General features: G+C 60.5%; 1 protein-coding gene across 1 annotated transcript in view; it reads left to right on the top strand.

The window, feature by feature from the left end:
- The window catches only part of ARHGEF17 (Rho guanine nucleotide exchange factor 17), a 55,906-nt gene extending 31,615 nt beyond the window's left edge, over nt 1-24,291 (top strand). The window contains exons 2-21 of the mRNA XM_028514879.2: nt 6,360-6,437; nt 11,345-11,527; nt 13,556-13,672; nt 13,893-13,985; nt 14,171-14,347; nt 14,670-14,720; nt 14,967-15,076; nt 15,182-15,267; nt 16,797-16,915; nt 17,165-17,378; nt 17,875-17,948; nt 18,419-18,618; nt 18,826-19,124; nt 19,615-19,864; nt 20,150-20,236; nt 20,556-20,623; nt 20,843-20,991; nt 21,430-21,604; nt 21,712-21,981; nt 22,795-24,291. Coding sequence (XP_028370680.1) covers nt 6,360-6,437; nt 11,345-11,527; nt 13,556-13,672; nt 13,893-13,985; nt 14,171-14,347; nt 14,670-14,720; nt 14,967-15,076; nt 15,182-15,267; nt 16,797-16,915; nt 17,165-17,378; nt 17,875-17,948; nt 18,419-18,618; nt 18,826-19,124; nt 19,615-19,864; nt 20,150-20,236; nt 20,556-20,623; nt 20,843-20,991; nt 21,430-21,604; nt 21,712-21,981; nt 22,795-22,991 — 2,997 coding nt within the window. The 3' untranslated portion in view covers nt 22,992-24,291. The remainder of the gene's footprint in view (nt 1-6,359; nt 6,438-11,344; nt 11,528-13,555; nt 13,673-13,892; nt 13,986-14,170; nt 14,348-14,669; nt 14,721-14,966; nt 15,077-15,181; nt 15,268-16,796; nt 16,916-17,164; nt 17,379-17,874; nt 17,949-18,418; nt 18,619-18,825; nt 19,125-19,614; nt 19,865-20,149; nt 20,237-20,555; nt 20,624-20,842; nt 20,992-21,429; nt 21,605-21,711; nt 21,982-22,794) is intronic.
- The last annotated feature ends 340 nt before the right edge of the window (nt 24,292-24,631 follow it).

The following is a 24,631-nucleotide window of genomic DNA, read 5'->3' as shown; positions in this document are numbered from 1 at the left end:
TCCTTCTCCCGTATGTCCAGCCCTTAGAGGAGAGGGAAGAGGCTCAGGCCTCACGCTAAGGAAGCTCATAATCCATCCCATTGGGAGGATGAGAGGCAGAAGGACTCGCTGGTTTCATTGGTCCAGACTGGAAGCAGCAGAGGACCCTTGCTTCAGCCTCCCCGGAGCAGAAGGGGCTCGGCAAGGACCCACTCGCAGGACAGGGTGTGGCGACCTGGCAGGCCCTCTGGCTCGCAGGCCCCGTGCTGCCGGTGCTCAGGTTGCTGGGCCCCGCTCCCGAGTTTCTGGTCTGTAGGGTGGTTGGGTGGTGGTGGGAGCCGATAATGTGCATTTCTAATACATTTCCAGGAGGCACGTAAGCCCTTGGTCCAGGGACCGCGCTTTGAGAACCACTGCAGAGTGGGACCTGAAGGGCTGTTCGTGCAGACCACACGCTCGTGGCTTCTTCATTCTTTTCGTTCAGCAAACCAGCTGTACAGTTCTGCGGGCCAGGCCCTTCGGTGACCCAGGGGGGACAGCAGGTCCACCCCTCTTGGGCACAAACTTGGCGCTTAGCCAGCACCTGGTGCCGCCTCTGGGAGCGCCCCCGCCTCTGTGCAGTGCCGCCTGCTTTGTGCCTGCTGCCAGACGGAGCGTCGCACCGTTCTCCCTGGGAGTTCTCTGCTACTGTTTTTGTTGTTGACTGCTTGGGGGTTGTCTGTTGGGGAGTTAAAATTCTGGTGTTGGATATTCTGGACGCTGAGATGGCCTGTGCTGCCTGGGCCCGTGTCCTGCCTTCTCAGGAGAAGATGAGGAGTAATCTCCTTGGATGGGGGTGGGAGTGGACTCACTAGCTTGAGGGCTGAACCAAGGAAAGGGAGACAGTGGGGCAAAGGGGGATCAGAGGTTGCAAGGGCCAGCAGGAGAGGTTGATCCTGTGCCATGGGGAGGCCAGGGGAGGTTTGCAAGCAGGGGGAACTTCAGGCTGGTTTGCTGTGTGGTTCGAGGGAAGAGTTATCAGGGGTTTGTGTACTAGCCAGCCTCTATGTGCAGCGTGCTAGGGCTTACAAAAAGGGCACAGCCCCTGCCGGAGGTGAGCTGCAGCTCCCAGGGAGGAGATGGGTATCAACCTAGCAGTTGCTCACATGTATAATTACAAACTCTGATAACTGGTTAAGAAAAACAGAATCTCTGAGCGCACAGAGCAAGAAGAGCACCTGACCTAATCTGTGGGTCAGGGAGGGCTTCCCTGAGGAGGTGACATTTGCACTAAGACTAGTCTTAAAGGAAAAGAAAAAGCACTCCTGGGGAGAAGGGAAAGGCATGGGCCAAGACCCTGAGGCAGGAGAGAGCCTGGTCTTCTAGAAGTTAAACAGAAGTGGCTGCATGTATTAAGCAGAAGGGTAGAGAGGATGGGTGGGTAGGACTGGTTCGGGTGGTGCAGTCAGGAGGTCCCTGCTGTGCAGGGAATCCAGGTGAAAGCAGGTTTGGAGGAGGGAGTCAGTTGAGGACTGGGTGAGTGTGGGAGCCCGAAGCACACTAGGGGAGCCTGAAGTTGGAAGGCTGCCAGAGCTGAGGCACAGCAGAGGGGTTCCCCCCTCCCCCCGACAGCTGCAAGGTGCATCAGAGCTCCCTGGTGGGGGGTGGGAGCTCGGGCAACGCACAGTTCACTTTGCCACCCTCCTGGTTAAGGGGTCTGGGATAGGTTTTTGGCATCGCTTGGGATTTGTAAATGCCTGAGCCCCTCTCCATGGGGGTGGGGCGGGCAGATTGCAGAGGGATAGGATTGGAACTCTCTAGGACTGTGTCAAGTACAGGACCCTGGCCAGCTGAGTGGGATGGGAGTAGGGATTACTCAGGGTGGGCCCTTTCCCAGGTAGTCTCATCCATCAGGCCCAAGTGCTCGCCACGAGAGTGAGGACAGTGTCAGTTCTCAGGGGTGTGTCTCCGTGTGCATCTCTAAGTATGCTTCTGTCTGGTTACAGTTGTGTGAACTCAAACACGTGCAACTGTGTGCTACACCGGGTCATGTTCATGTGTGCTGGGGTTTAGGTCTGTACAGGACTATGTTGATGTGGGTGCACTTGGCTCTGACCCATGCGTGCATAGGAATCCAGGCCGGGGGTGAGGGGCGGGTTTCCTTGTATGTGGGCCTGTTCTGTGTAGGTGCATAACCCCTGTGTATGCCTCCATGGGTACAGGTGTGGACAACAAGTATGTGTCACCAAGTGTATTCGCCTTTGTCCACTGGCATGCACCGACTTGGGTGCTCAGAGGTGATGACTCCACAGGAGAATGCCGCTGTGTAGGGGAGCATCGGGGACGAGGCTGGGCCGCGGTGTGTTTGGGGGAGATGGGGCGGCACGCAGAGGGCGGGGACTCCCCCGCCACGCCCCCACCCCCGGCCCCCTCTCCGCCAGCAGCGCCGCTAGCGGCAGCCTTGCTGGGCACACTTGCTGAGCCTAGGAGGCAACAGCCCGCGCCACCAGCCAGGCCTTGGCGTTCAGATCAGATCACATCTGCGCTGGAACTGACGCTGCGACCGCCGCTGCGGCCGCCGGGCTGAGCCCCTAGAGGGAGTAGCGGCGAGAGGGAGGGGGCCCGCTGACCCCCGGCGCCCCGCCCCCGCGGCAGGCCGGCCGTATGCTGCAGATGGTGAAGACCCTGGCCCAGTTCACCATCGCGCTGGAAGACATGCGCGATCTGGGCCCAGCCGACGCCTCCGGGGAGCCTGCCTCCGGGGAGCCTGCGGAGAACGAGAGCAGTGGGGCTGACTCTGAGGAGCCTGGGGAGGCCCAGGTACCCGGGAAGGGGAGGGGCAGCCGGGAACCTGGGCCAAGGCCTAGAACTCAGCTGATCCAGGGCTGAGGGAAGCATGGGCAGATGCTGGGGTGCAGGACCTGGAGACAGAATCAGTCAGTCCAGCTGCTTGGCCACGGGGCTGGGGACTCAGTGAGATGTGATGGGGACAGGGAGACTTGAAGGTGTGTGAGGAGCCCTGGCAGGGGTGGTGTGGCCGGCAGGGCACTGAGGTTTATTGCCACCAGGATGCAAGTTTAGGAGGGCAAAAAAGCTGGCCAACTCAGCTGGGCGGAGGCCTGCGCCCTGATACCCAGCCATGGCAAGAGCCAGCAGTACTTAAGACAGTGAAGTGGGTCAGCATGGAGTAAGAGCTGTGGCCAGGGGTTCACAGGCTCAAGAAAGGGAGGTTTTTCCAGCCTCCTCTCAGGCCAGAGGGAGTCCCCAGGTGTACGTATGTGTGGGAGGGGTGTAGGGGGCGCATTTTGCCCCCACCCCTCGCCACCCTCTCCCTGCCACTGTACCCACTGGGCCTTGGAGGTGTCTCCGCTCCTGGATCACTGTGTGGTTCCCCGAGGGGGATGGGGAGGCCTCCGGGGGCTGTTTCCATGGCTTTGTGTGTCTGGGCTGGATCGCTCTGCTCTCCCAGCTCCGGGGGGGCTGCGTTGTGTGTTTCTCTCTCCGCCACCTCGTGTTTGGGCCGAAGGCCGTGGTCCTCAACTGGGTGACTTGGCTGCATTTTTTGTCTCTTTGTGGGGAGTCTGGCCATAAGGCTTCTCTCTGCATATGTCTGTCTGTCTTCACGCCATGTTTATTGGGGGGTCATGATGTCTGAATCCTACTGGTAGAACACCCCCACACACACACCTTCTTCCTGCTGTATCCTTTCGGCCCCCACCTTCCCTTCCCACTTCAGTGCCCCATGTAGTGAAGGGCCGGGCGGGGGCTGCTGGGGGTGAGGGCTCCGGGGGAAGCCGGGCCTACAGAGCTGGCCCGCCCAGAACAGGTGGGCCTGCTGGTCTGGTTGACAGCTGCGTTGCCCATCCGCTGCTTCCCCTGGCCCCCCACCCCCACACACTCACACCCGTGTCTGGGCACGTGCGGAAGGTTTCTCGTGCAGTGACAGGGAGCTGGCCTTGTTTTCTGTGCCTCTACCTGACAGCTGAGTGACAGCCTGCTGTGCTTTTAAGGAGGGAGGAGGCTGAGGCGGGCGGGCACTGCCGAGTCAGCCTCCCTGTGTGAGTTGCCTCAGCCCCGCCTCCCTCGGGAGGCCTCCCGGCCCACGACCCTCACTGCTGAGCCTGGCAGGGCTGGGCCAGGGGAGTGGGTGGGGGAGGCTGAGCCCAGCCTGGTCCTCCTCTCAGGGAGCCCCCTGTCCAGCAGGGAGATGGACACAGATCAATCACAGCCTTGCTGAGGTGGAGGGAGAACGGAGCGTGCCGACCCCATGTGTCAGGACCCCGAGTGTCTAGAGGGTGCTGCTCTGCTCTCGGCACGCCTGCTTTCGAGGCTCTGAGGGGAGGTGCCCTCCACTTCATAGAGGGGGACGTGGAGACTCGGGTGGTTAGCTGTAGGGCCCGAGTGCAGACCCTGCAGCCCACTACTGGCTGGTCAGTCTGGGCAGGAACTCCGGGTGCTGGGGCCCTAAGACTCAGCATGGGGTAGCCGGGGAGGCTCTGGTCCTGGCTCCACAGGATCGGGCTCTGGCTTTGCGACCCGGGGTAAGTTGTGTCACCTCTCTGACTTGACTTCCTCACCCGGGAAGTGGAGATGAGGACACTTATGTCACAGAGCCACGAGTGCGGGGCTGAAACGAGGCCACGTCTGTCGAGTGCCGAGAGGTCCCTGGGGAGCGAGGGGAGTGTCGGGTGTCTGGGCCTTTCCTGGGGAGGCCCTTGTGGGCCCTCGCACTCTCCCGAGCTCTCCATCCTGGGGTGGGTCCAGCTCACACCACCTCCTACTGGAAGCTGCCCTGATTTTTTTTACTGGCCTCAGAGCGCTGGGAAATAGATGGTGTGTCTGGAGCTGGGGCCTCTGAGGCAGGCAGGGCCTGGGCCTTCGCGCCCATCAGAGCACAGGGCCAGAGAGGGTGGCATCCGCCCGGCCCACCCCTAAGTTTCTAGCACAGGAGCCCGCTTCCCTGAGTGTGCTTCTTTATAGGACACGACTGGGGACAGGTCTGACGCCCGAGTCCCTGGGTCAGAGGTCGGGGGACCAGAGGCAGGCACACCAGAAGCGGAGGGGCAACGAGCTGTGGCTGGAACAGTCAGGCCGAGCAGAGCTGGGGCTCAGGTCCTCTCAGCAGACACAGGCCCTGGGCACAGCAGGCACTGGGGCAGCCCCGCTGTGGGGCCCTGCCCCGAGGGGCTCCTTGGGGCAGGGACCGGAGGGGTGCTGCAGATGGGACGCCCACCCTGGCATGGCCGTGTGCCTCAGATCAGCAGGCCTTGAGAGCTGGAGCCTGAGACAGAGCGCAGACAAATCGGTGCGGTGGGCAAGCCAAGGCCTGGAAGGGAGAGCGGAGAGCAAAGAACAGGCCCCGGAGATCTCGGGCCTGAGGCGTCAGGAGCCTTGCTTGGGGCCACACCAGAGACTGGGGTGGAGTCTCTGCCTGGGGAGAGAAGCTTTGGGACTGACGCCAGGTGGGAAGGCTTCCTGCAGGAAGAGTGGGCCAGAGGCGAGGGGCTGGTGGGGAAGGGCCGCAGTGAGTGAGTCCCATGGAGAAGAACACGGAGACGGCACGCCCAGGCTGGCTGCCCGCGCAGTCCCTTCACAGGCCAGGGGCTGCCCTGTCAGGGACGCACACCTGCGCCTGTGGGTGTGGGCGCGGAGTCCGGGCCGCCCCGCAGGGGCTCTCGTGCGGGTCCTCGGGCTCCCCGGGGGGAGGTATCGGTTCCCGGTCCTCCTTCTCCTCGCCGTCAGAATGGGAAGAACAACCACAGCTCCCTCACAGGGTGTCCAGAAGGATGAAACACATATGCTCAGAGCAGTGCCTGACATGGAGCAGGGTTCAGTTAGCTGTTTTCAATGTGAGACCTGGGGCCCAGCCTTGTCTGGGAGCCTGAAATCCTGCCCCCGCCCGCCTGCGTGACCCCTGGAGCCAGCCCCATCTCTCGGGGCCACCTTGTCTGCGTCTGCAGCCGAGGGCGACAGTGTCCACTCTCGGGGACGGTGTGAGGCCCAGCCAGGTGGGGTCTGACCCTCGGCACTGAGTGTGATGGTGAGGTTTTAAGGATTGGCAGCTGGAGTGGGGGGTGGCCTGGTGGCAACCTCCTGTGCAAATGTGAGAGGTTATTGATTTTTTTGAGTCCTTCTCAGAAGCCCAGCAGGGGAGCTGAGAAATAAACAGATCTCTGGATGTGCAGTAGCCACCAGGCACGTGGGTGGTGGTGGAGAGGCGAGGGGTACTCTGGGGGGGGCAGGAGGGCACCAGGCTGGCTGCTCCCTGCAGTCGGAGCATGTGCGCAGACACCTGGCATAACGGAGGTCCAGGGCACCTGGGGGGCAGCCAGCAGCTCTGGGTGGTGGGGGCGCTCTCTGCACCCGTGTGCGCTGCTCACCTTCTACCACCGTTCCCCCAGGACATGCGGAAGCACGTGACCATGACCCTGCTGGACACGGAGCAGTCGTACGTGGAGTCGCTGCGCACCCTGATGCAGGTGAGGTGGCCAGCCTGCCCGGGCCCCCGAGCGCAGCCACGCCGAGGCCAGGAGGCTGTCAGGCACGCGGGAGCAAACCTGTGTCATGGACAGGGAGCCCAGGCCAGAGAGGAGAGAGGGATGGCCCTGGGACGCACCGCCCCTCCCGGGAGAGCCCCCCATGTGACTTCCCCGCAGGAGGAAGCCTCCTCTGGGGCCGGAGAGAATGCAAAGGGGCCTCAGTGAGGCCAGAGCAGGGGCCCCCTCCACCCCACTGTCCTCCCAAGTCCCCAAGGCAGCTCTGGGTCTGAGCTGAGATTACGAAGCCCCTCTGGTGGACCCCCCACACTTTACTCGTGGACGGAAGAAACACTTATTGAGTGGAACGACCCGCTGAGCACCTGCTCCCAGGGCCCTATTCCTGGGGAGCCCGGTCCTGCTGGGACGCAGTTGAGTATGTGGGCACTCGTGAAGCTTCGAAGGGGCAACTGCGAGTCAGGGACTGGGGAACTTGCCCTGGAGGAGGTGCTGGCCTCCCCCTGGCCTGTCCTCTCCACAGCAGGAGTAGAACGTGCGAAGTCTAGACAGAAGCTCAGCACACGGGGAGGGCCACACAGCCCCACAGAGCACAAGGGGTTGGCGAAGGGCAATGCTGCAGGAGCCAGGGGGCACGGGGTCGGGGCCTTGGGTACCAGGAGGAAGCTTTGGACTTTGTTGAGGCCCTTAGGAAGTTGGGGAGGCGCTCTGAGCAGGGCGGTGTACAGCCTGACTCCGGCTTTACAATGTCTGTTGGCTGCTGGGAAGGTGGGCAGCAGAAGAGGAGGCCAGGGCAAGGCCGCTGAGGTCAGGTGAGGGAGGAGAGGCCAGGACCAGGGCAGAGGCTGCAGGGAGAGGGGGGGCGGGGGCGGAGACTTAGTAGGCGGGTTGGCAGACCACCTGTGGAACCTGGTCAGCTGCAGGGGTGAGGTGGGAAGCCCAGAACGATGCCAGGGCTCCTAGCCTGGGTGCCTGAGGCACCGGAGGAGCCCCGCCTGGGCGAGGTGGGGCAAGGTGGTGAGTTCAGGTTCAGAAATGGAGTTATGGGTCTGGGAAAGCCCAGGAGCCGGGGTGCACCAGTAGGTCTGGGGCCCAGGATGGAGAGCGTGGATCTCAGCTAAGGTGGAGCTGGGCAATCTCAGTCAAGGACCAGCCTGTTCGAGCAGAGTGAGAGCAAAGCATAGAAAGGAGAGCCTAGGAAACGCCCAGGGCATTCACTGATGCTCTCCGCAAACCCACACCCGAGCGCCCCCCTCGTGCCATGCTAGGGGGTTCCAAGTGAGCACACGTGACAGGGCCCCGGCTCCCGGAGCTCGGCCCCAGCAGAGACCGACGGCAGCCCAGCAGACCGACCGCACAGGAGAACAAATGCTGATGCGGACGTGCATGGAGAGTGTGGACTTAGTGGAAGATTGTTCACCTTGCGAGGGAAGGCGATCCTGACACATGCTACCACATAGACGGGCCTGGGGGACGTCACACTAAAGGAAGTAAGCCAGTCCCAAAGAGACAGACACGGCATGATTCCACTCACGTGAGGCGTCCTGAGCAGTCAGAGCCGTGTAGACGTAGAGCAGAGTGGCCGGAGCCTGGGGCTGGGGGCGGGGACACGGGGAGGCGGGGACACGGGGAGGCGGCGGCGTCCAATGGGGACGGCTGGGCAGGAGGAGGAGATGCCGGAAGTGCGTGTCTCCACAGCAATGTGGATGTGACTGTCCCGAACTGTACGCTTAAAAATGGTTAAAATGGCAAATGTTCTGTTCTATATCTTTGACCACAAACAATTACATGCTTTTATATATTTTTTTAAAGTGCTCAGACAGCGGAGAACACAGAATGGGGGCCTGCCTGACATCGGGGGCCCGGGAGGCCTCCTCTGAGGGTGGGGTATTTCGCCAAGACCTGAGGAGCGGGTGGGGTGGGCAGGCGTCAGGCAGGGGAGAGGCTGGAGGGAATGGTCCGCGGGGAGGGTGCTGGGAGAGCCGAGGCTGGGAGCCGGAGGAAGCCTAAAGCAGCTGGGGTTGGAGAGGTGGCTGGCGGGCAAGGGGCTGGCCCTTATTGTAACCGCAGGGACGTCATTGGAGGGACATCTGTTAGCCATCTACAACTGGAATTTCTTCTTTAAGACACGCCCTGGCTGCCAGCAGGAGTGCATGTGCAGTGGGGTGGGGGACCTTGTACTGTCCCCTAGGTGGGAGTTGAAGGCATAGGGGTCAGACAGTCACCTGCCTCCCTGCTGGGCGACGCTAGCCGAGTCACCTCACTTCTCTGAGGCGCAGCATTTCTGTCTACAAAAGCGTAGCTTCCCCTACACCCCGTCTCCCAGCACAAAGGTTAAAAGATGACGAAGCCACCGTGCCTTGTTTGCAGACAGGAGCCCGACAGGGCCTGGGCATGTCTCTATCTCTGAATCTCCTGGCAGCACCCTTGCAGGTCTGCAGTATCCGGGGCTGGAAAAGCTCGGGGAGGGTCGTGCTGAGGGAGCCAGAGGGAGAGTTTGGGGGGAGGGGTGGAGAGGGGCTGGAGAGTGTCGGCCGCACCCGAGGACTGCACTTGAAGCGGCCTTGGTGTGTCCAAAGGACTAAGGTCTGGTCCAGGGGTCTGGAGCCAGGACACCGGCATTCAAACTTGGCTCCACCTCTTCACCAGCCGTGTGACTGGAACCAGTTACATAACCAGTCTCTGCCTCAGTTTCTTTGTCTGTGGAGTGTGAATAATAATAGCAGCTGCATCAAGCACAGATTACTGGAGAGCAGCGTGTATAATTTAGCATACTGCCCAGCAATCTTGCATGCACACGAGGGTGCACATAAAATCACATTTAATGTCACGTTAACTCTGCGAGGTAGATATTACAGCCTTTCTTTAGATGAGGAATTGGAGGCTCAGAGAGGTTAGGACACCTGCCCAGGGTCATCCATCTGTTTAGTGGTGTCCTAGCGCGAGTGGGCTGCTGTGACAAAGACACCACAGATTGGATGGCTTAACCAAGTAGAATAATTTATTTCTATAAATTATAGAAATATAGAAATATAGAAACTATACGCACTGTACATAAGCTAGTTCATAGTAAACCTCACTATAACACCCCTTCCACAGATGACGAAACTGAGAAGACAGAGAGTAGAGCAACTTGTTCAAGGTCACAGAACTAGGAGGCACCATAGCCTGGGCTGATCCCCGTCAGTCTGACTCCGCAGTGCCCCCTGTCAGTCGCCCACTAGTCTGCACTGCCTGACGTGTAGTCCGGCAGCCTGGACTGTGCAGCCCTGGCGTTCCCTCCACGTGACTCCTGCCACACACTGATTGGGATCGTTCCTGCAGGCCAGGAACTTAAAATGACGAAGTTAAATACCAAGGTTAACGACCAGAAGGAGGAGGCGGGGTTTGAACCCAGGTCCCGAGGCCACCCCCTTCCCTGGGTGCCACTCTCACCCAGGTTCCCAGCTCCTTCTCGGAGCACTCCTGACACTGTCTTTCCCCATGGCACTCACTGTCTTCTGACCTGCTGTGTGATGAGTTTACTTATGGTGCCTGTTTTCTCCCCCCTCTGCTAAAACACCAGCTCCACAAACGCAGGGGCTTTTGTCTGTCCGCCATCACAGCCCATGCCTAGAAGGCCAGACGCACAGTAGTTGCTCAGCGAGTGTGTGGCGAGTGAACGCAGGTGTGGGCTCCTAGCTGGTTCTGTGTCGGGTTCTCACTGTTTATTCCCCCCTGCTGTGTGCCTGCATCTGTGTGGGGTGTTGGGACCTGGAGGTGAACGGTGTAGCTCCTGCCCCTTGCGGGGCAGCAGCCCTCAGCCTGGGTGAGACGCTGGCTCAGCCGGGCCAGTGCTGGGAGAGGAAGGCTGCCTGCCGGCCTCCTCGCCATCACCCTCTGGCCTTTTCAGAACCCCCACCCAGACGAGAGGAGGATTCTGTTGAGCTTTACTTCTCAAACTTGTCTTACAAAACAAGCCAGATTTTTTAAATGTTTAATGTACATTTTATGACAACGTTGCACATATGTTTTCAGATGGGTTTTTTTTTTTGGCCTGAAGTTACAGTTCTGGCCAGGAGAGGGCAGCCTCTCCATGAGCACACCAGCTGCTGAGCAAGAGCTATTTATGCTCAGGAAGCACCATTGAATGCAGATTTGAAGTGAAAAATAGGAGGTTAGTCACAGACTGACCGGCAGATCTGAAAGCTGTTTAGTTACTGTTCAGGTAGTGTCACTAAAAGCCTCCAGTAATTTCCCATAGGCCCTCCCACACACTTCCCTGCTTCATCAACCCATAGCAGTGGTCATCTTTGACTTACATGGTTTCCACAGGTAATCACTTCTAAGGCATGTTCCTCATGTGACATCTCTGAAATCAAGGTCCATGTTGTAATTGAATGAATATCACCATTTAAATGGCAGCAAACTTTTTTCTCAAAGGTACATCTTAGATTTGCTGAGAGTTGGTTTGTTTTTATTTATTGTTTTAGTTGTGTATTTTATCTGACTAGATGGTGAGTTCTGTCAGGGCAGGGACTTGGGTCTTCCTCGTTCACTGCTGTCACCCAGTTCTTGAACGGTGCCTGGCACAGAGTAGGTGCAGGCTTAATGTGGGGGGGTCACGCAGGGAGCCCGGCCTTCTTGCTTTCCTCACTTCAAGCTCTGCTTGTCCATGCATTCAACCTTTCCTGAGCCCCCTCACGCTCATCTGGGGCAGGCGCTGGGCTGCGCAGTGCGGGGCATGAGGGTGGGTCTTCCTGTCTCCCTCCTGGGGCTCTGCGTCTAGTGAGGGAGACCCAGGAGGCAGGGCCCCTGAGCTGCAGGCCTGGGTGACTCGGTGTGTACCTGTGCCAGGAGTTTGGGGTGCCCTCTCTCTGAGGGGGCCTGTACTAACCTCATGGCTCCTCCAGGGCTACATGCAGCCACTGAAGCAGGCCGAGAACTCCTTGCTGTGTGACCCGTCACTGGTGGACGAGATCTTTGACCAGATCCCTGAGCTCCTGGAGCACCACGAGCAGTTCCTGGAGCAGGTGCGGCACTGCGTGCAGACCTGGCACGCCGAGCAGAAGGTGGGACACCTGCTCATCCAGTCGGTGAGTGCCCCTGCGGCCGTGGCTGTGGCTGCAGCCCCCACGCACCTCCTGGCTGGGGCCGGCTGCTGCTGCGGACCCCCCACTCCGCCTCACCTGGACACGGATTCTGATTCCAGATGTAATCCCAAGACTTGACCAGACCCTGGTACTGATCCCAGACTCTGGGTTGAGCTGAACCTGGACACTGCCCAGCCCTGGGTCTTGGCTAGACTCGGGTGGGGACCTTAATCCCGAACAGTCACTGACCTGAGCCCGGACCCAGCGCAGGCTGCTGGCACTAACCTACCCTAGTCCCGACCCTGAACTGGCGCTAACACTGCCCCAGCCCTCAAAGGGATGCTAGTACTGTCCTCAGCCCCTTCCTTGACTAGCTCTTGTCTCCATCAGATATTTCAACAATAATAGCTAACTATTTGTCACTTAATATGTGCTAGGCATTGGTCTGAATACATTATACAGGGCAGGGCAAAAGTAGGTTTACAGTTGTGAGTACTCAAAACACAGGGTTTATTCTTGTATTAGTGTTTATTGAGTGCTGTATTATTTCCCATCAAACAGCTGTGAACCCACTTTTGCCCCACCCTGTATATATCGACAACTCCAGGAAACAGGTGCTCTTGTTGCCCTGAATTTAAACTTGATGGCTCTGTGGCAGAGAGAAAATAACCCGATCAGAGCCATAGTCAGCGAGAGGCACAGGATCCCACCCCCTGGACACCTGCTTCTAGAGTGCACACTCTGTTCCACCTTCTGTTCCCTTCACCCTCCGTCTGTGTGCTTTCTGGGGTCCGACGGGAGCGTTTGAGACCCTGCACCCTGGTGTATTTCATCAGTTTGGCTCAAATAAGTGCTCATAAAAATTTTAAAAAGAGAGAACGATCCCACAATAGTGACTGGAACCTTTGGAAAAGAATTGGCTTCAAAGCTCAAAAAGAACTGCAAAAGCAGAACTAATAAACATTTAACCAAATGCCTGTAAAACATAACATGCCATTTTCTTTAACTGTTAAATTTAGAATTCATTTATAAGAATTTGGTTACATTAGAAAAATTTAAGTTACATTTTGTTATTTTGCCAGAATTCCCAAGAATGCATGATGATGGCAAGTAAATTATAGCCAAATGCAAACTAAATGATTACTCAGAGCCAAAAAATTTTAAAAAGCAAAATTGTAAAACTCCTTCCAAAAATTTTACTACAAAAATAAACGTACTATTTTTATAGGATGTGGGCATGTTTTCATGTTTTTGAGGTGATGCGGGTGGGCCTCGGGCATAAGAAAGTCTCAGAAGGCCCCTGCTGTTCTGAAAGCAGCATGAGGGGACCCTTGTTCTGGAGGTGCAGCTGAGACAGGAACCAGGGGTCCTGACTTCCAGCCGGGGCTTCACCCAGGAACCCCCACATTTAGCCCAGCTGTCAGCCAGCCAACAGGTGTCAGCCCCCAGCTGGGCACCCCTCGCTGAGCGGGGCATGACTGGGGCAGGGGGCACTTGTCTCCTCGGAGGAGATTGTCCTGAGGGTCAAGGGAAGCCAGAGACCAGATGTAGTTCTAGGCAGAGCCCTAGTGAGGACAGGGAGTGCTTCCTGGAGGAGGCAGACCTGGAGCTCAGCCTTGAGGACGGGTGAGATGTGGGTGGGGGAAGGGCATACCTGCTAGAGGGAACACAGGAACAAAGGCCAAGCAGCTAGAGCAAAGCTGCCACTCAGAGGAGAGCCAGGGGAAGACCTGCCTGCTTGGAAATGAGAGACCCTGGGCTGAGTTCACAGGACACATCCGACACGCGATCATGCACACATACACGGATAAGACACACGTGCACACATCAGTGCACATACACACACCTGATCACACAGTCACACACAGCATGTACACACAACACTCAGGAATGCCCACCTTGCCTCTCAGAGACTGCATCATTTTTAACTGGAGGGGAAGGATGTTGGCTCCTGAATCGGTGGAAACCAGGACAGGGTGGGGTGGGGCAGGAAACACCTTGAGGGTCCCCAACCTGTGTCTTCACCTGCAGTTCTCCAAGGATGTCCTGGTCAACATCTATTCTGCCTACATTGACAACTTTCTCAACGCAAAGGACGCTGTACGTGTGGCCAAAGAGGCGAGGCCTGCCTTTCTCAAGTTCCTAGAGGTACTGTGGGCCAGGGCTGGGGGGATGGAAGCCACCCTCGTCTTAGGCCAGTTTTGGGGGCCCCAGGAGCTTCCAGCCTGGGCACCATGGTCCTAGCCTGTGGGGTCAACTTCTGCCCTCAAGCTGAGCTGCAGGGGCTTCCTGGGGGCTGGTCCCTGGACAGTCCCTTCTCTGTGTTTCATTCCTCATGCGGCCACCCCGGCCCTGTTTTGGATTTCAGCAAAGCATGCGTGAGAACAAGGAGAAGCAGGCGCTATCTGACCTCATGATCAAGCCCGTGCAGCGGATCCCACGCTACGAGCTTCTGGTGAAGGTGGGCCAGGCCTGGAGGCTTGTGGGGATGCAGGGGGCTCTGAGGCCTGGTCCCCAGGTGTCAGTTAGGAAAGGAAGTCCTCCCTGACATCTACCCATAGTGCTTCCTGCTGCAGAGCCAGTGTGGGGCCCCAGGTCCCAGCAGAGCAGCTAAGCAGGCAGACCTGGCCCCCATTCTCACCCCAGGACCTCCTGAAGCACACGCCCGAGGACCACCCAGACCACCCGCTCCTGCTGGATGCGCAGCGGAACATCAAGCAGGTGGCCGAGCGCATCAATAAGGGCGTGCGGAGTGCGGAGGAGGCGGAGCGGCACGCGCGCATCCTGCAGGAGATCGAGGCTCACATCGAGGGCATGGAGGATGTGCGTGCAGCCCCGCCCCGCCCTGCCTGTGTCTGTGTCCCTCTGTGGTCACCTGGAACTGTGGCCGTGTCCACGTCCACAGCGGTGTCCACAATGTGTTTGCATCGAGTCTGTCGGCATCTCCCCCTTCCCTCTTCCACACCTGTGTCCGGCCTTGTGTCCTGCGGCCTTACGGCATCAGGCAGGGGATGGGATGTTGCCTCCACCGGCCTGGCCCATAGAGTGGGGCCACGGGGTCACCAGGGCCTGGGGGGTGGGGTGGGGCGGGCACGGTGAGGATCAATAATCAGCCTGCAAACACCTTGTACGTCCTGCCCCACAGCTCCAGGCCCCCATGCGGCGGTTCCTGAGGCAGGAGATGGTCATCGAAGTGGTAAGAAGTGTCCTAGTGTCTCTCCGCTTGTCCCACCCCCCCCGTTCACGCTTCTGCTCATACCCGCTGCCCATGGCCCTCCCTGCTCTTCTGCCCCAACAGGAGCCCTGGGTCCAGTCCCTCCTCTACCTCTTCCTCTGGGCAGCTGTGGGAGAGTCCTGCCCCTCCCTGGGCCTGGCTGTCCCCCTGGGCACTGTGGGCAGGAGGGTGGGCCTCTGGGCCTGAATGCTGCCTCGGGCCCCACAGAAGGCAGTTGGAGGCAAGAAGGACCGGTCCCTCTTCCTGTTCACGGACCTCCTGGTGTGCACCACCCTGAAGCGGAAGTCGGGCTCCCTGCGGCGCAGCTCCGTGAGTCTGTGAGTGGCTGGGGCGGGGTGGGGGCTCGGACAAGGGGGCCGCGGCTGTCCCTCCCTGGGCCCCACACCCCTGCCCCAGCCAGAGCACCCCTTGGCTCCCCACAGGTACACGGCGGCCAGCGTCATTGACACGGCCAGCAAATACAAGCTGCTGTGGAAGCTGCCCCTGGAAGACGCGGACATCATCAAAGGTGGGGCTGCCTCAGGCCTGCCCAGGGATCTGGGTGTGGGGGTCTTCCTCTGCGGGGCCCTCCTCGTGGGTTTGGGCTGTGGCCAGGCTGGCTGCCTGTCCGTCTGCTTTTCTGCTTTGGGTCTTCACTGCCCCCCGCCAGTATGAGGGGCTGGCACGTGGGACCCGACTGGCCCCCACAGAGCCGGGCCAGGACCGGTCCACAAGGACCACCTGCTGACTGGCAGGGACCTGGCCCCGGCTGGCGGGGGGGCTGGACGGGGGCGGTGCCGGGAGCACAGACGTACTGTCCCTATCGGCCACTGATTCTGCACAGACACGCGGAAGTGTCTCCTGCTAGGTGACGGGCACTGTCCTGGCCCCGCGGCTCTGCACGCAGGGACGCAGACCCGGTCCCTCCAGTCCTGACGCCCGGGCGGTCAGAAGGCCGTTGGCCAGAAAGCCCCATGCTGTTCGGGGCTGTGAGGAGCTGAGGCAGCTTTAGGGACCTGCTCCTCCTGCTGTGTGTGTATGTGTACTGCTGTCTGTCTGTCTGTCTCTCCCTCTGTCAGTCTGTTCTCCTCACTGCTCTGAGTCTTCTCTGCTTCCTCCCAACTCCCAAGATCCGTCCCGCCTCTTCTGTGTGGGCCGTCCTCCCCCCTCCCTCTGGGCCCCAGCTGCTCCAGGATCCGCCTAATTGAGGGGTGTTTGGTGTCCCTAAGCTCAGCGGGGGTGCTCCCCAAGGTGAGGAAGGGGCTCGCTCAGCCAGGTGAACCCAGACCTGCCCCACCTGGGCCCCTGTGTAGGAATCCAAGCTGACCGTTGGCCCAATCCATGCCTTCTCACTGGAGAACCAGCTGACAAATGATTGTCTGTAGGTCAGGTGTTCAGGGCTGGTCCAGTTGACTGCGGCCAGGGTTGGGACAGGGTCACATGGGAGGGACCGTGACCGCCCGGGCAGTGAGAGCTGTGGGGACAGTTTCCCTCGGAAGGAGCAGGAGGACCCCCAGCCGTGGCTTCTCTTGCACACTCCACCGCTATCTACACTGCCCAGTCAGTGCGGGGCGTAGGGGTGCTGGCAGTGGTCAGGTGTGCTCTAGACCAGAGAAATCCAGGACATCAGTGCGTTGCTCCCACCTTCGTGGAGGAATAAAGTCCTGCAGTCAGCAGATTTGACTGCCCGAGGCCCTGCCTGCCCAGCCGGCTCCCCGTGCAAGGCTGCCCCGTGCAGCCGGCCAACTCGCCAGCTGCAGCTGCGTAGTCTGCAGGGCCACCTGCTGTGCATGCTTTGTGCTCTCCCCGGGAGTTCTCCAGGGACCCAGCGCCCTGGGCTGTGTGGCTCTGAGTCAGGCCCAGCCCCTGCTCTCAGGCCCGGGGTCTCTCTGCAAGCCGCCTGCTAACTCCACTGCTGGGCACTTGGGGTTGCGAGCTCTGTTTGTCAGGCCACTCCCCGCACCCAGCTGCAAGTTGGACAGTGACGGGAGGAGTGTCTGTCCAGCTTGACCTTGTCTGTCTCTGGATTTGTCCATGGCCTTCCTCTATCCCCACCAGGGGCATCCCAAGCCACTAACCGGGAGAACATCCAGAAGGCCATCAGCCGCCTGGATGAGGACTTGACCACCCTGGGCCAGATGAGCAAGCTCTCTGAGAGCCTCGGCTTTCCGCACCAGGTCTGCGTCCGCTGCCCGAGGCTGCCCCGAGCTGGGAGTGGGGTGGGGAAGTATGGCCTCACTGCGTCTGAGGGAGGAGAGAGGGCCCGTCCTGTCTGTGGGGGGATCCAGACTTGCCCTTGGTGAAAGAGGGGAGGCAGAGCCCCATTTTCTGCGTGAGGGGAGAGGCAGGTCCCCAGCCACATCCCCAGGGCAGGAGCAGACTGTGGGGAGATGGTGGAGCCTGAGGCTGGGCCTCCCTCCCCACAGAGCCTGGACGACGCGCTGCGGGACCTCTCGGCCGCCATGCACCGGGACCTGTCCGAGAAGCAGGCGCTGTGCTGCGCGCTGTCCTTCCCGCCCACCAAGCTGGAGCTGTGCGCCACGAGGCCCGAGGGCACCGACTCCTTCCTCTTCGAGTTCCCCCACCCTGACGCCCGCCTTGGCTTTGAGCAGGCCTTTGACGAGGCCAAGCGGAAGCTGGGTGAGCCAGGGCCTGCCAGCACCCTCCTCCCAGAGCCTCCAGGCAGTGGTCGCGGCTGTCGGAGACGTCCTGAGGCCGGAATCCCAGGACGGCATGTCCTCTGCTCCAGTCCCTGCTGGCGGGAGGGTGGACTAGACTTCTGCAGTGAAGCACAGGACTCCCCAGGGCCTCCGGGCAGAGAGGAGGGCTCCATGGATTGGGGCAGCTTAAGTTAGGGGCCCCGAGGGGGAGAGGGTGGCTGGAGACCTGTCATCTCATCCACACTGGGAGGAAGCTGGCTCAGGGCAAGCTGTGGATCGAGGTCTGTAACTTAGAAGATTCTTAGAGACCAGCTGGGAGCTTAAGGCCGGGGACAAGGAGGGCATAGTCCGCAGCCACCTCATTCCCCCTTGAGAGACCCTGAGTGGCAGGGGAGGAAGGGACATGGAGGGGGGTCAGGAAGCAGGATGAGGTAGATGCTAAGCAGTGTCTATCTGTCTGTTCATCTCCACTGCAGCATCCAGCAAAAGCTGTCTGGACCCTGAGTTCCTGAAGGCCATCCCCATCATGAAAACACGCAGTGGCATGCAGGTGTGTGCATGTACCTGGGTCACATGGGTTTACATATTCAGAGCCAGCACGTGTTCATGTGTTCTGTGTTACTTACATGTGTGTCTTGAGTATTGCAACTGCTCCCTATGTTTCTGAGTATACAGCTCTCTCTGCACATGCTCACGGACACTGTATGTGTCACTCACACAGGTGTGTTCACACGTGTCTGTGCTTGTGTACAAAGGCTGTACAAGTGGAAGGTTCATGTGCTTGTATGAGCTCATACATATATATAAAAGTTATTTTCACATTTGCTGCATGCATATGCATACTCAGGGTGTGTGTATGTGCCCATGCATGAATGAATGATACCCATATCACAGGCATGTGTGCGCTCAATGTGTAAAGCGTGCCACATGGGCTGTGTTGGGAGCCCCTGCACACCTGCTGGTGGGAGCCAGCGGCCATCTCTCCATTCACCTTCCCCTGCCCAACGGTGCCTCTTGCAGTTCTCATGCGCGGCCCCAACCCTGAGCAGCTGCCCGGAGCCCGCGCCGGAGGTGTGGGTGTGCAACAGTGACGGCTACGTGGGCCAGGTGTGCCTGCTGAGTCTGCGCGCCGAGCCCGACGTAGAGGCCTGCATCGCTGTCTGCTCCGCGCGCATCCTCTGCATTGGGGCAGTGCCCGGCCTACAGCCCCGCTGCCCACGGTGAGGGCCCTTGTGGACAAGGCCAGTGCACTGAGTTCCCATGTCCAGCACGCCCAGGTTACCCTGGTGATGGCGGCTGTGGGCTATGCAGTGAGCGTGGGTGGGGCCTCGAGGGTGTGTCTGTGGGTGGGGCCTGGTGGGCTTGCTGGGGATTGGGGCTGAGCCTGGGCTCCTGGGGGCTCTCATCCTGCCCCTTTTGTCTCCCAGGGAGCAGCCTTCATCTCTGAGGACCCCCCAGGAGTCGGCACCCGAGCCTGCTGGGCCGGAACTGGACATCGAGGCCGCAGACGAGGAAGCAGGGACACTGGCAGAGCCCGGGCCCCAGCCCTGCCTGCACATCTCCATTGCGGGGTCCGGCCTCGAGATGGCCCCCGGCCCCGCCAAGGGTGACCCCCGCCCAGAGTTGGTGCCCTTCGACAGTGACTCGGATGATGAGTCTTCGCCCAGCCCCTCCGGGACCCTGCAGAGTCAGGCCAGCCGGTCCACCATCTCCTCTAGCTTTGGCAGTGAGTGCCCGACTTAGAGCTGCCAGGCAGGGTGGACTGCCCAGAAGAGGGGGCAACCCAGAGGGTGCTGATGGGTGAGGAGGGACCTGCGTAAGCACAGGCTAGGATCGAGTCTCAGGACGCCAGCATGCAGAATGGGGGTGGGGGGCGGGCAGCAAGGTGGGCAGGGCGGTGCCACTGAGGCTCCAGAGGGCCGTGGGACTAGCAGGCAGGTCCTGGAGTGACTGGCGAGTTCAAGATGGAGGGGGAGTGGAGTGGTTGGCCCCTTTGTCCACGGGACCATGGTGGACTTTGAGGGACAGGCCAGGACTGGGGGCTGGCCACGCTGCGCTGTCGGTGGGCCCACTGACAAGGCCAGAGCTGGTGCTGAGGTCTCGGGGTTGAGGGAAGCAGCTGTGGGAGGCCCTCGGGAGGAGACCGAGGCCCAGAGAGGCGTCAGGGCTGTGGCCTGGCAGAGGAGAGTGGAGACAGAGACCTTTGTCCCCCCCAGATGAGGAGACCCCAAGCTCCAAGGAGGCTGCAGCCGAGACGACCAGTTCGGAGGAGGAGCAGGAGCCCGGCTTCCTGCCGCTATCCGGCTCCTTTGGGCCCAGCGGCGCCTGCGGCCCCAGCCCAGTGGACGGGAGAGCCCTCCGTCGCTCCAGCCGTGGCTCCTTCACCCGGGGCAGCCTGGAGGACCTGCTGAGCGTTGACCCCGAGGCCTATCAGAGCTCCGTGTGGCTGGGCACCGAGGACGGCTGGTAGGGACGCGGAAGGGGCCAGGGTCACGGTGCTGGAACCCTGAGCTCCTCGCTTCGGGAATCAGGTTTTCTGAAGGAGCAGGAGGGCGTTGGGCAGACCCCAGGGGCACTGCCACCCAGGCTGCCAGTGGGTCTGAACTCACAGGGAGGCTGCGGGATCTCAGTCCCGTGGGCAGCCAGCTGCCTGGCACAGAGGAGATGGTGGTGGAGACAGAGAGGTGGAGGGGTGGCTCGGGGACAGGTGTGCCCACACACGGGTCACAGGTGCCCGTCCCTGATCCGCAGTGTCCACGTGTACCAGTCCTCCGATAGCATCCGCGACCGTAGGAACAGCATGAAGCTCCAGCACACAGCCTCCGTGACCTGCATCCTGTAAGGCCCCCGGCTGCCCTTCAGGGCAGACCCCCTCAGATGTCCCCACAGACCTCCTTCTGTTCCCCTGGGGCCCCCTGCTCTGTGGGCCCCTCCTGTCGCTGGCCGCTGGAGGCCCTCGGCCTGGCCCCAGGCCAGCTGTGCCTCTCACACACTGTGCGGCCGTGGGCAGTCAGTGCCCCTTCGTGGACGCAAGCTGTCTCACCTGCGGGGGTGGCCTCTCGGGAACCGTAGCCATGTTGTCTGTGGTGTCCTTGGCCCCAGGTGACCTGCTTTGGTCCCCTGAAGCCCCTGACTCCCCCTGTGTTCTCCTGCTTAGGTACCTGAATAACCAGGTGTTTGTGTCTCTGGCCAATGGGGAACTGGTGGTCTACCAAAGAGAAGCAGGTAAGGCCCAGCTCCCCCAACCCCCAGAGCCCCGTGCTGGTGTTAGGGCATCCTCCTGAGAGAGGCTGGGCCCCGGGGCCCTGTGTCTGGGGAGGGGGCCTCGGTGTCCTCGTTTTTTTTTTTAAATGGGGTCGTTAGCACCTCATTTTAGGAGAGTGTGAGGCTCAAACGCAACACTGAACTGGGTCTGTTGTTCTCCTTACCCCACCCCCACCCCAGGTCGTTTCTGGGACCCCCAGAACTTCAAGTCTGTGACCTTGGGTGCTCAGGGGAGCCCTGTCACCAAGATGGTCTCTGTGGGCGGGCGGCTGTGGTGTGGCTGCCAGAACCGAGTGCTGGTCCTCAACCCGGACACACTACAGCTGGAGGTAGCCATTGGGGTGGGGTGGGTGGTGGTGGGTGCGGCCCTAGGTGAGCCGGGCCTGCGGGAGAGGGCCATGAGCCTGTAGGGAGGGGGGCATAGAAAAGCATCCAGCTGTCCAGGGAGAGGCCAATGATTGCTCTTAAACCCCTTCAAGCTTTGAAATCCTCTGACCCCTAAATCACTCAAATTTCACGGGCAACGGGCACCTCCATTTTGGTTCCTGAGGATTTAGTGGGAGGCTCCAGTGAGAGCTTGATGGGTTGGTCATCCAGACCAGTCGGGGTGTGAGGAGCAAGGCTGCTTTGCTGCGGGTGCCAGCAGGCTTCCTGGAGGGGCTCATTGTGGGTGACGAGGGAGGCGCGGGTGCTGGAGAAGCACAGGCAGGGAGGGACCCGGGAGGCCAGCCTGCCAGTCACCCCACTGCTCTCTGTCCCCCACCCAGCACACGTTCTCCGTGGGACAGGACTCCAGCCGCAGCGTGGCGTGCATGGTGGACTCCAGCCTGGGTGTGTGGGTGACTTTGAAAGGCAGTGCCCACGTGTGTCTCTACCACCCAGACACTTTCGAGCAGCTATCCGAGGTGGACGTCACACCTCCCGTGCACCGGATGCTGGCAGGTAGCGGCCTCAGTCTACTACTGCCCCCGGCCCCATCATCCGCCCCATTATCGAGTCTGAGCCAGGGCCAGGATTCCGCCTCACCTCCGGTCTGTCTCCCACCTCAGGCTCGGACGCCATCATCCGGCAGCACAAGGCTGCCTGCCTGCGGATCACGGCGCTGCTGGTGTGCGGGGAGCTGCTGTGGGTGGGCACCAGCGCCGGCGTCGTGCTCACCATGCCCACCTCGCCCAGCACCGTCAGCTGCCCGCGTGCGCCCCTCAGCCCCGCAGGCCTAGGCCAGGGGCACACCGGCCACGTCCGCTTCCTGGCTGCGGTCCAGCTGCCGGACGGCTTTAACCTGCTCTGCCCGTCCCCGCCGCCGCCCCCGGACACAGGTGGGTCTGCGTTTCCTGCCCCTCCCCAGGGGTCCTGGACTTCTGTTCTCCAACTCCAGCCTGTCCTGCCAGAAGAGGTGTAAGGGGGGTGGGGTAACACAGAGCTGCAGGTGGCACATGTCGCAGGAAGTGGACTAAGGAAGCCCCAGAATAAAAACCGGGGGTGCGTGTGTGAAGGGCCATGGGAGACGGGGAGTGGGCTGTAAGCCAGAAGAAGCAGAGCGCGGCGCAGCGGGGGCACAGACCACAGGAAACGCGCCCAGAAGTGATGTGGAGAGCAGGAAGTAGAAATACCACCAGGCAGCAGAACACAGAGAGGCAGGTGGGACAGGAAACGGACGTGAAAATTAGGAAGGGAGCAGATTAGGGACGACGCACATCAAGGAGGCAACAATTAGCGAAGTCTCTCGCCTTGGCAGCGCAGGAAACCGCGATGCGGGAGGAAGTGGCTGCGGGAGTTGGGTGCGGAGGGGACCTCAGCGGCCTGGCCGGGAATGGCCACCGGGAGCGGGAATGAGCATGCGGAGGACGGTAGATGGGCCGCAACCCGGAGGGGCAGGCAGTGGTGTGGGCCTGGGCGTGGCGGTGCTCCTGCCTGGAAGGCACAGGCAGGAGGTAAGGAGCTGTCTCACTGCCAGGAGATGGGCGTGTCTTTCCCAACAGGGGGCGCTCGGCCAGTAGGAAGTGGGACCCCCCACAGGAAGTGTGCCCGTCTTCCTCCCTACCTCCTGGGGCGCTGCGGCTTAGGCCCTGACGGGGACAGTGCAGCCACTAGTCACCCCAGGCTAATGGGTCCTCCCCTCCACCCCCCAGGCCCCGAGAAGCTGCCGTCACTAGAGCACCGGGATTCCCCTCGGCACCGAGGACCCCCCTCAGCCAGGCCCAAAATGCTGGTGATCAGCGGAGGGGACGGCTACGAGGACTTCCGGCTCAGTGGTGGAGGCGGCGGCAGCAGTGAGACCGTGGGCCGCGACGACAGCACGAACCACCTCCTCCTGTGGCGGGCGTGACCCTGTCTGGTGCGACTCAGGACTTGGCCGCCCCTGCCCGCAGCCTGCTTGCCTCTTCCTGACCCACACGCGGACTCTGCCAGGAGTGTCCAACCGGGGGCTCACCTGTGCCTGCCTGGGCTCCTCCCATTTTCGCGGAAGCATTCCTGATGGAACACCTGCCCCGGTGGTGGGCCTAGGCCTTTCCTGACCCCCTGGCTGCTCCCGCACTCCCCGTGGTGAGGGAGGCCGGTGGGGGGCAAGAGGGCTGCCCAGGACCTCTGTCCCTGGAGCTTCTACCAAAGACACGGCCGGGCCTGGGCCCCACGGGGCTGGGGAGGGCCATGTGCAATATGTGGAGGGTTTTCTCGGGGGCCGCGGGAGGGCTAGGGGATGGAATCCTTTCCCGTGTACAGTATTTATGTTTCTTTTTAGATGTGTACCTTCCCGAGCACTTATTTATGCAATGACCTAGGGCGGGGAGTGATTGGAGGAAATGACAGAAGGGAAGACCCCATTCCTGCCCTGGGGGGCCACCCAGGACCCTGACCAAGCCTTCCTGGAGGGACCAAACCCCCTCATTACCTGCCTGCACAGGCACACACACTGCGTGATCAGGGCCCTGGAGCACCGCCCCTTGACCCACTTCCCACGACCTCAGCCTCGCCTCAGTCGGGCTGCCCTCCAGCACTCAGCCAAGGGCCAGGTCCCCTCAGTCATCCAGCACCAGATGATGACTAGGAGGGTGGTGACTCTCACCTGGGGTGTCTGCCCTTGGCATTTCCTAGTTTAATGACAGTGCCTTTGGTGGTTTCCAAGTCTGGGGACACTGAGGGGCCTTGGACGGGGCTCTCTCCTGGCCTCGGCAGGAAGAGAAAAGGGCCCTTGCTCTCCTCGAAGTTGCCCCCACCCCTGTGTCTCATGCACTGGCACATACGGTCACCTTGGGAGGGGGGCCTAGGAACCCCTCACTCTGACCACTGAATCCTTCTCTTCACACCCCTCCCGCCAGGGGCAGCCCCCCCAGGAAGGGTGCCCAAAGCCAAGGGGGCTGGACGTGGCCCCTCCTCTGGGAGGTGCTCGAAGGCAGCCTGTCCCCTGCCCCTGCACCCCAGGAGCCAGTCTGAGCCCCAGCCCCCTTGCTTGCTCAGCTGCCGCTCCACCATGGTCTGGTTTCAGATGGGGTTGGTTTGGTTCTGTTTCTGGGGTAGGCGGGTCATTGTGGTCTTAGATTGTTTCTCTTGCTACCAAACAGTCATGTATTAACTTTCCTTGGATGATGAATTTTAAAGAGTCAATAAATAGAAACACCAGATGATTGCTCCCCATCCGTGGCCCAGGTGGCCTCATGCCAGCATCGTAAGGGCTCCCCAGCTGCGAGGGCCTCCCGACACCCGCTCACGTGCACGGAAGAGAGGCCTTGGAGACCCAGAAGAGTGCTGGGATGGCAAGGCTGCCCCTGACTTGTATTATTATGACAGGTCACCGCCTGTCAGGGGTGCAGTTTCCTCATCAGGAACACAAGGGGCTGTGTTAATCCAGTGCTTGGTAACCATGGCTACATGTTAGCATTCTTTACAGACTCATGTGTAAATACAAAGCATGGCACAAATTATATGTCCACGTAAACATGTTCTTAGGCTCCCCTCAGGTCCTGAGTC

Source organism: Phyllostomus discolor, chromosome 6, assembly GCF_004126475.2.
Source record: "Phyllostomus discolor isolate MPI-MPIP mPhyDis1 chromosome 6, mPhyDis1.pri.v3, whole genome shotgun sequence".
In the NCBI taxonomy this organism is placed as follows: Eukaryota; Metazoa; Chordata; class Mammalia; order Chiroptera; family Phyllostomidae; genus Phyllostomus; species Phyllostomus discolor.
The sequence above is the reverse complement of the archived record's forward strand: the minus strand, read 5'-3'. Positions and strand labels throughout refer to the sequence as shown.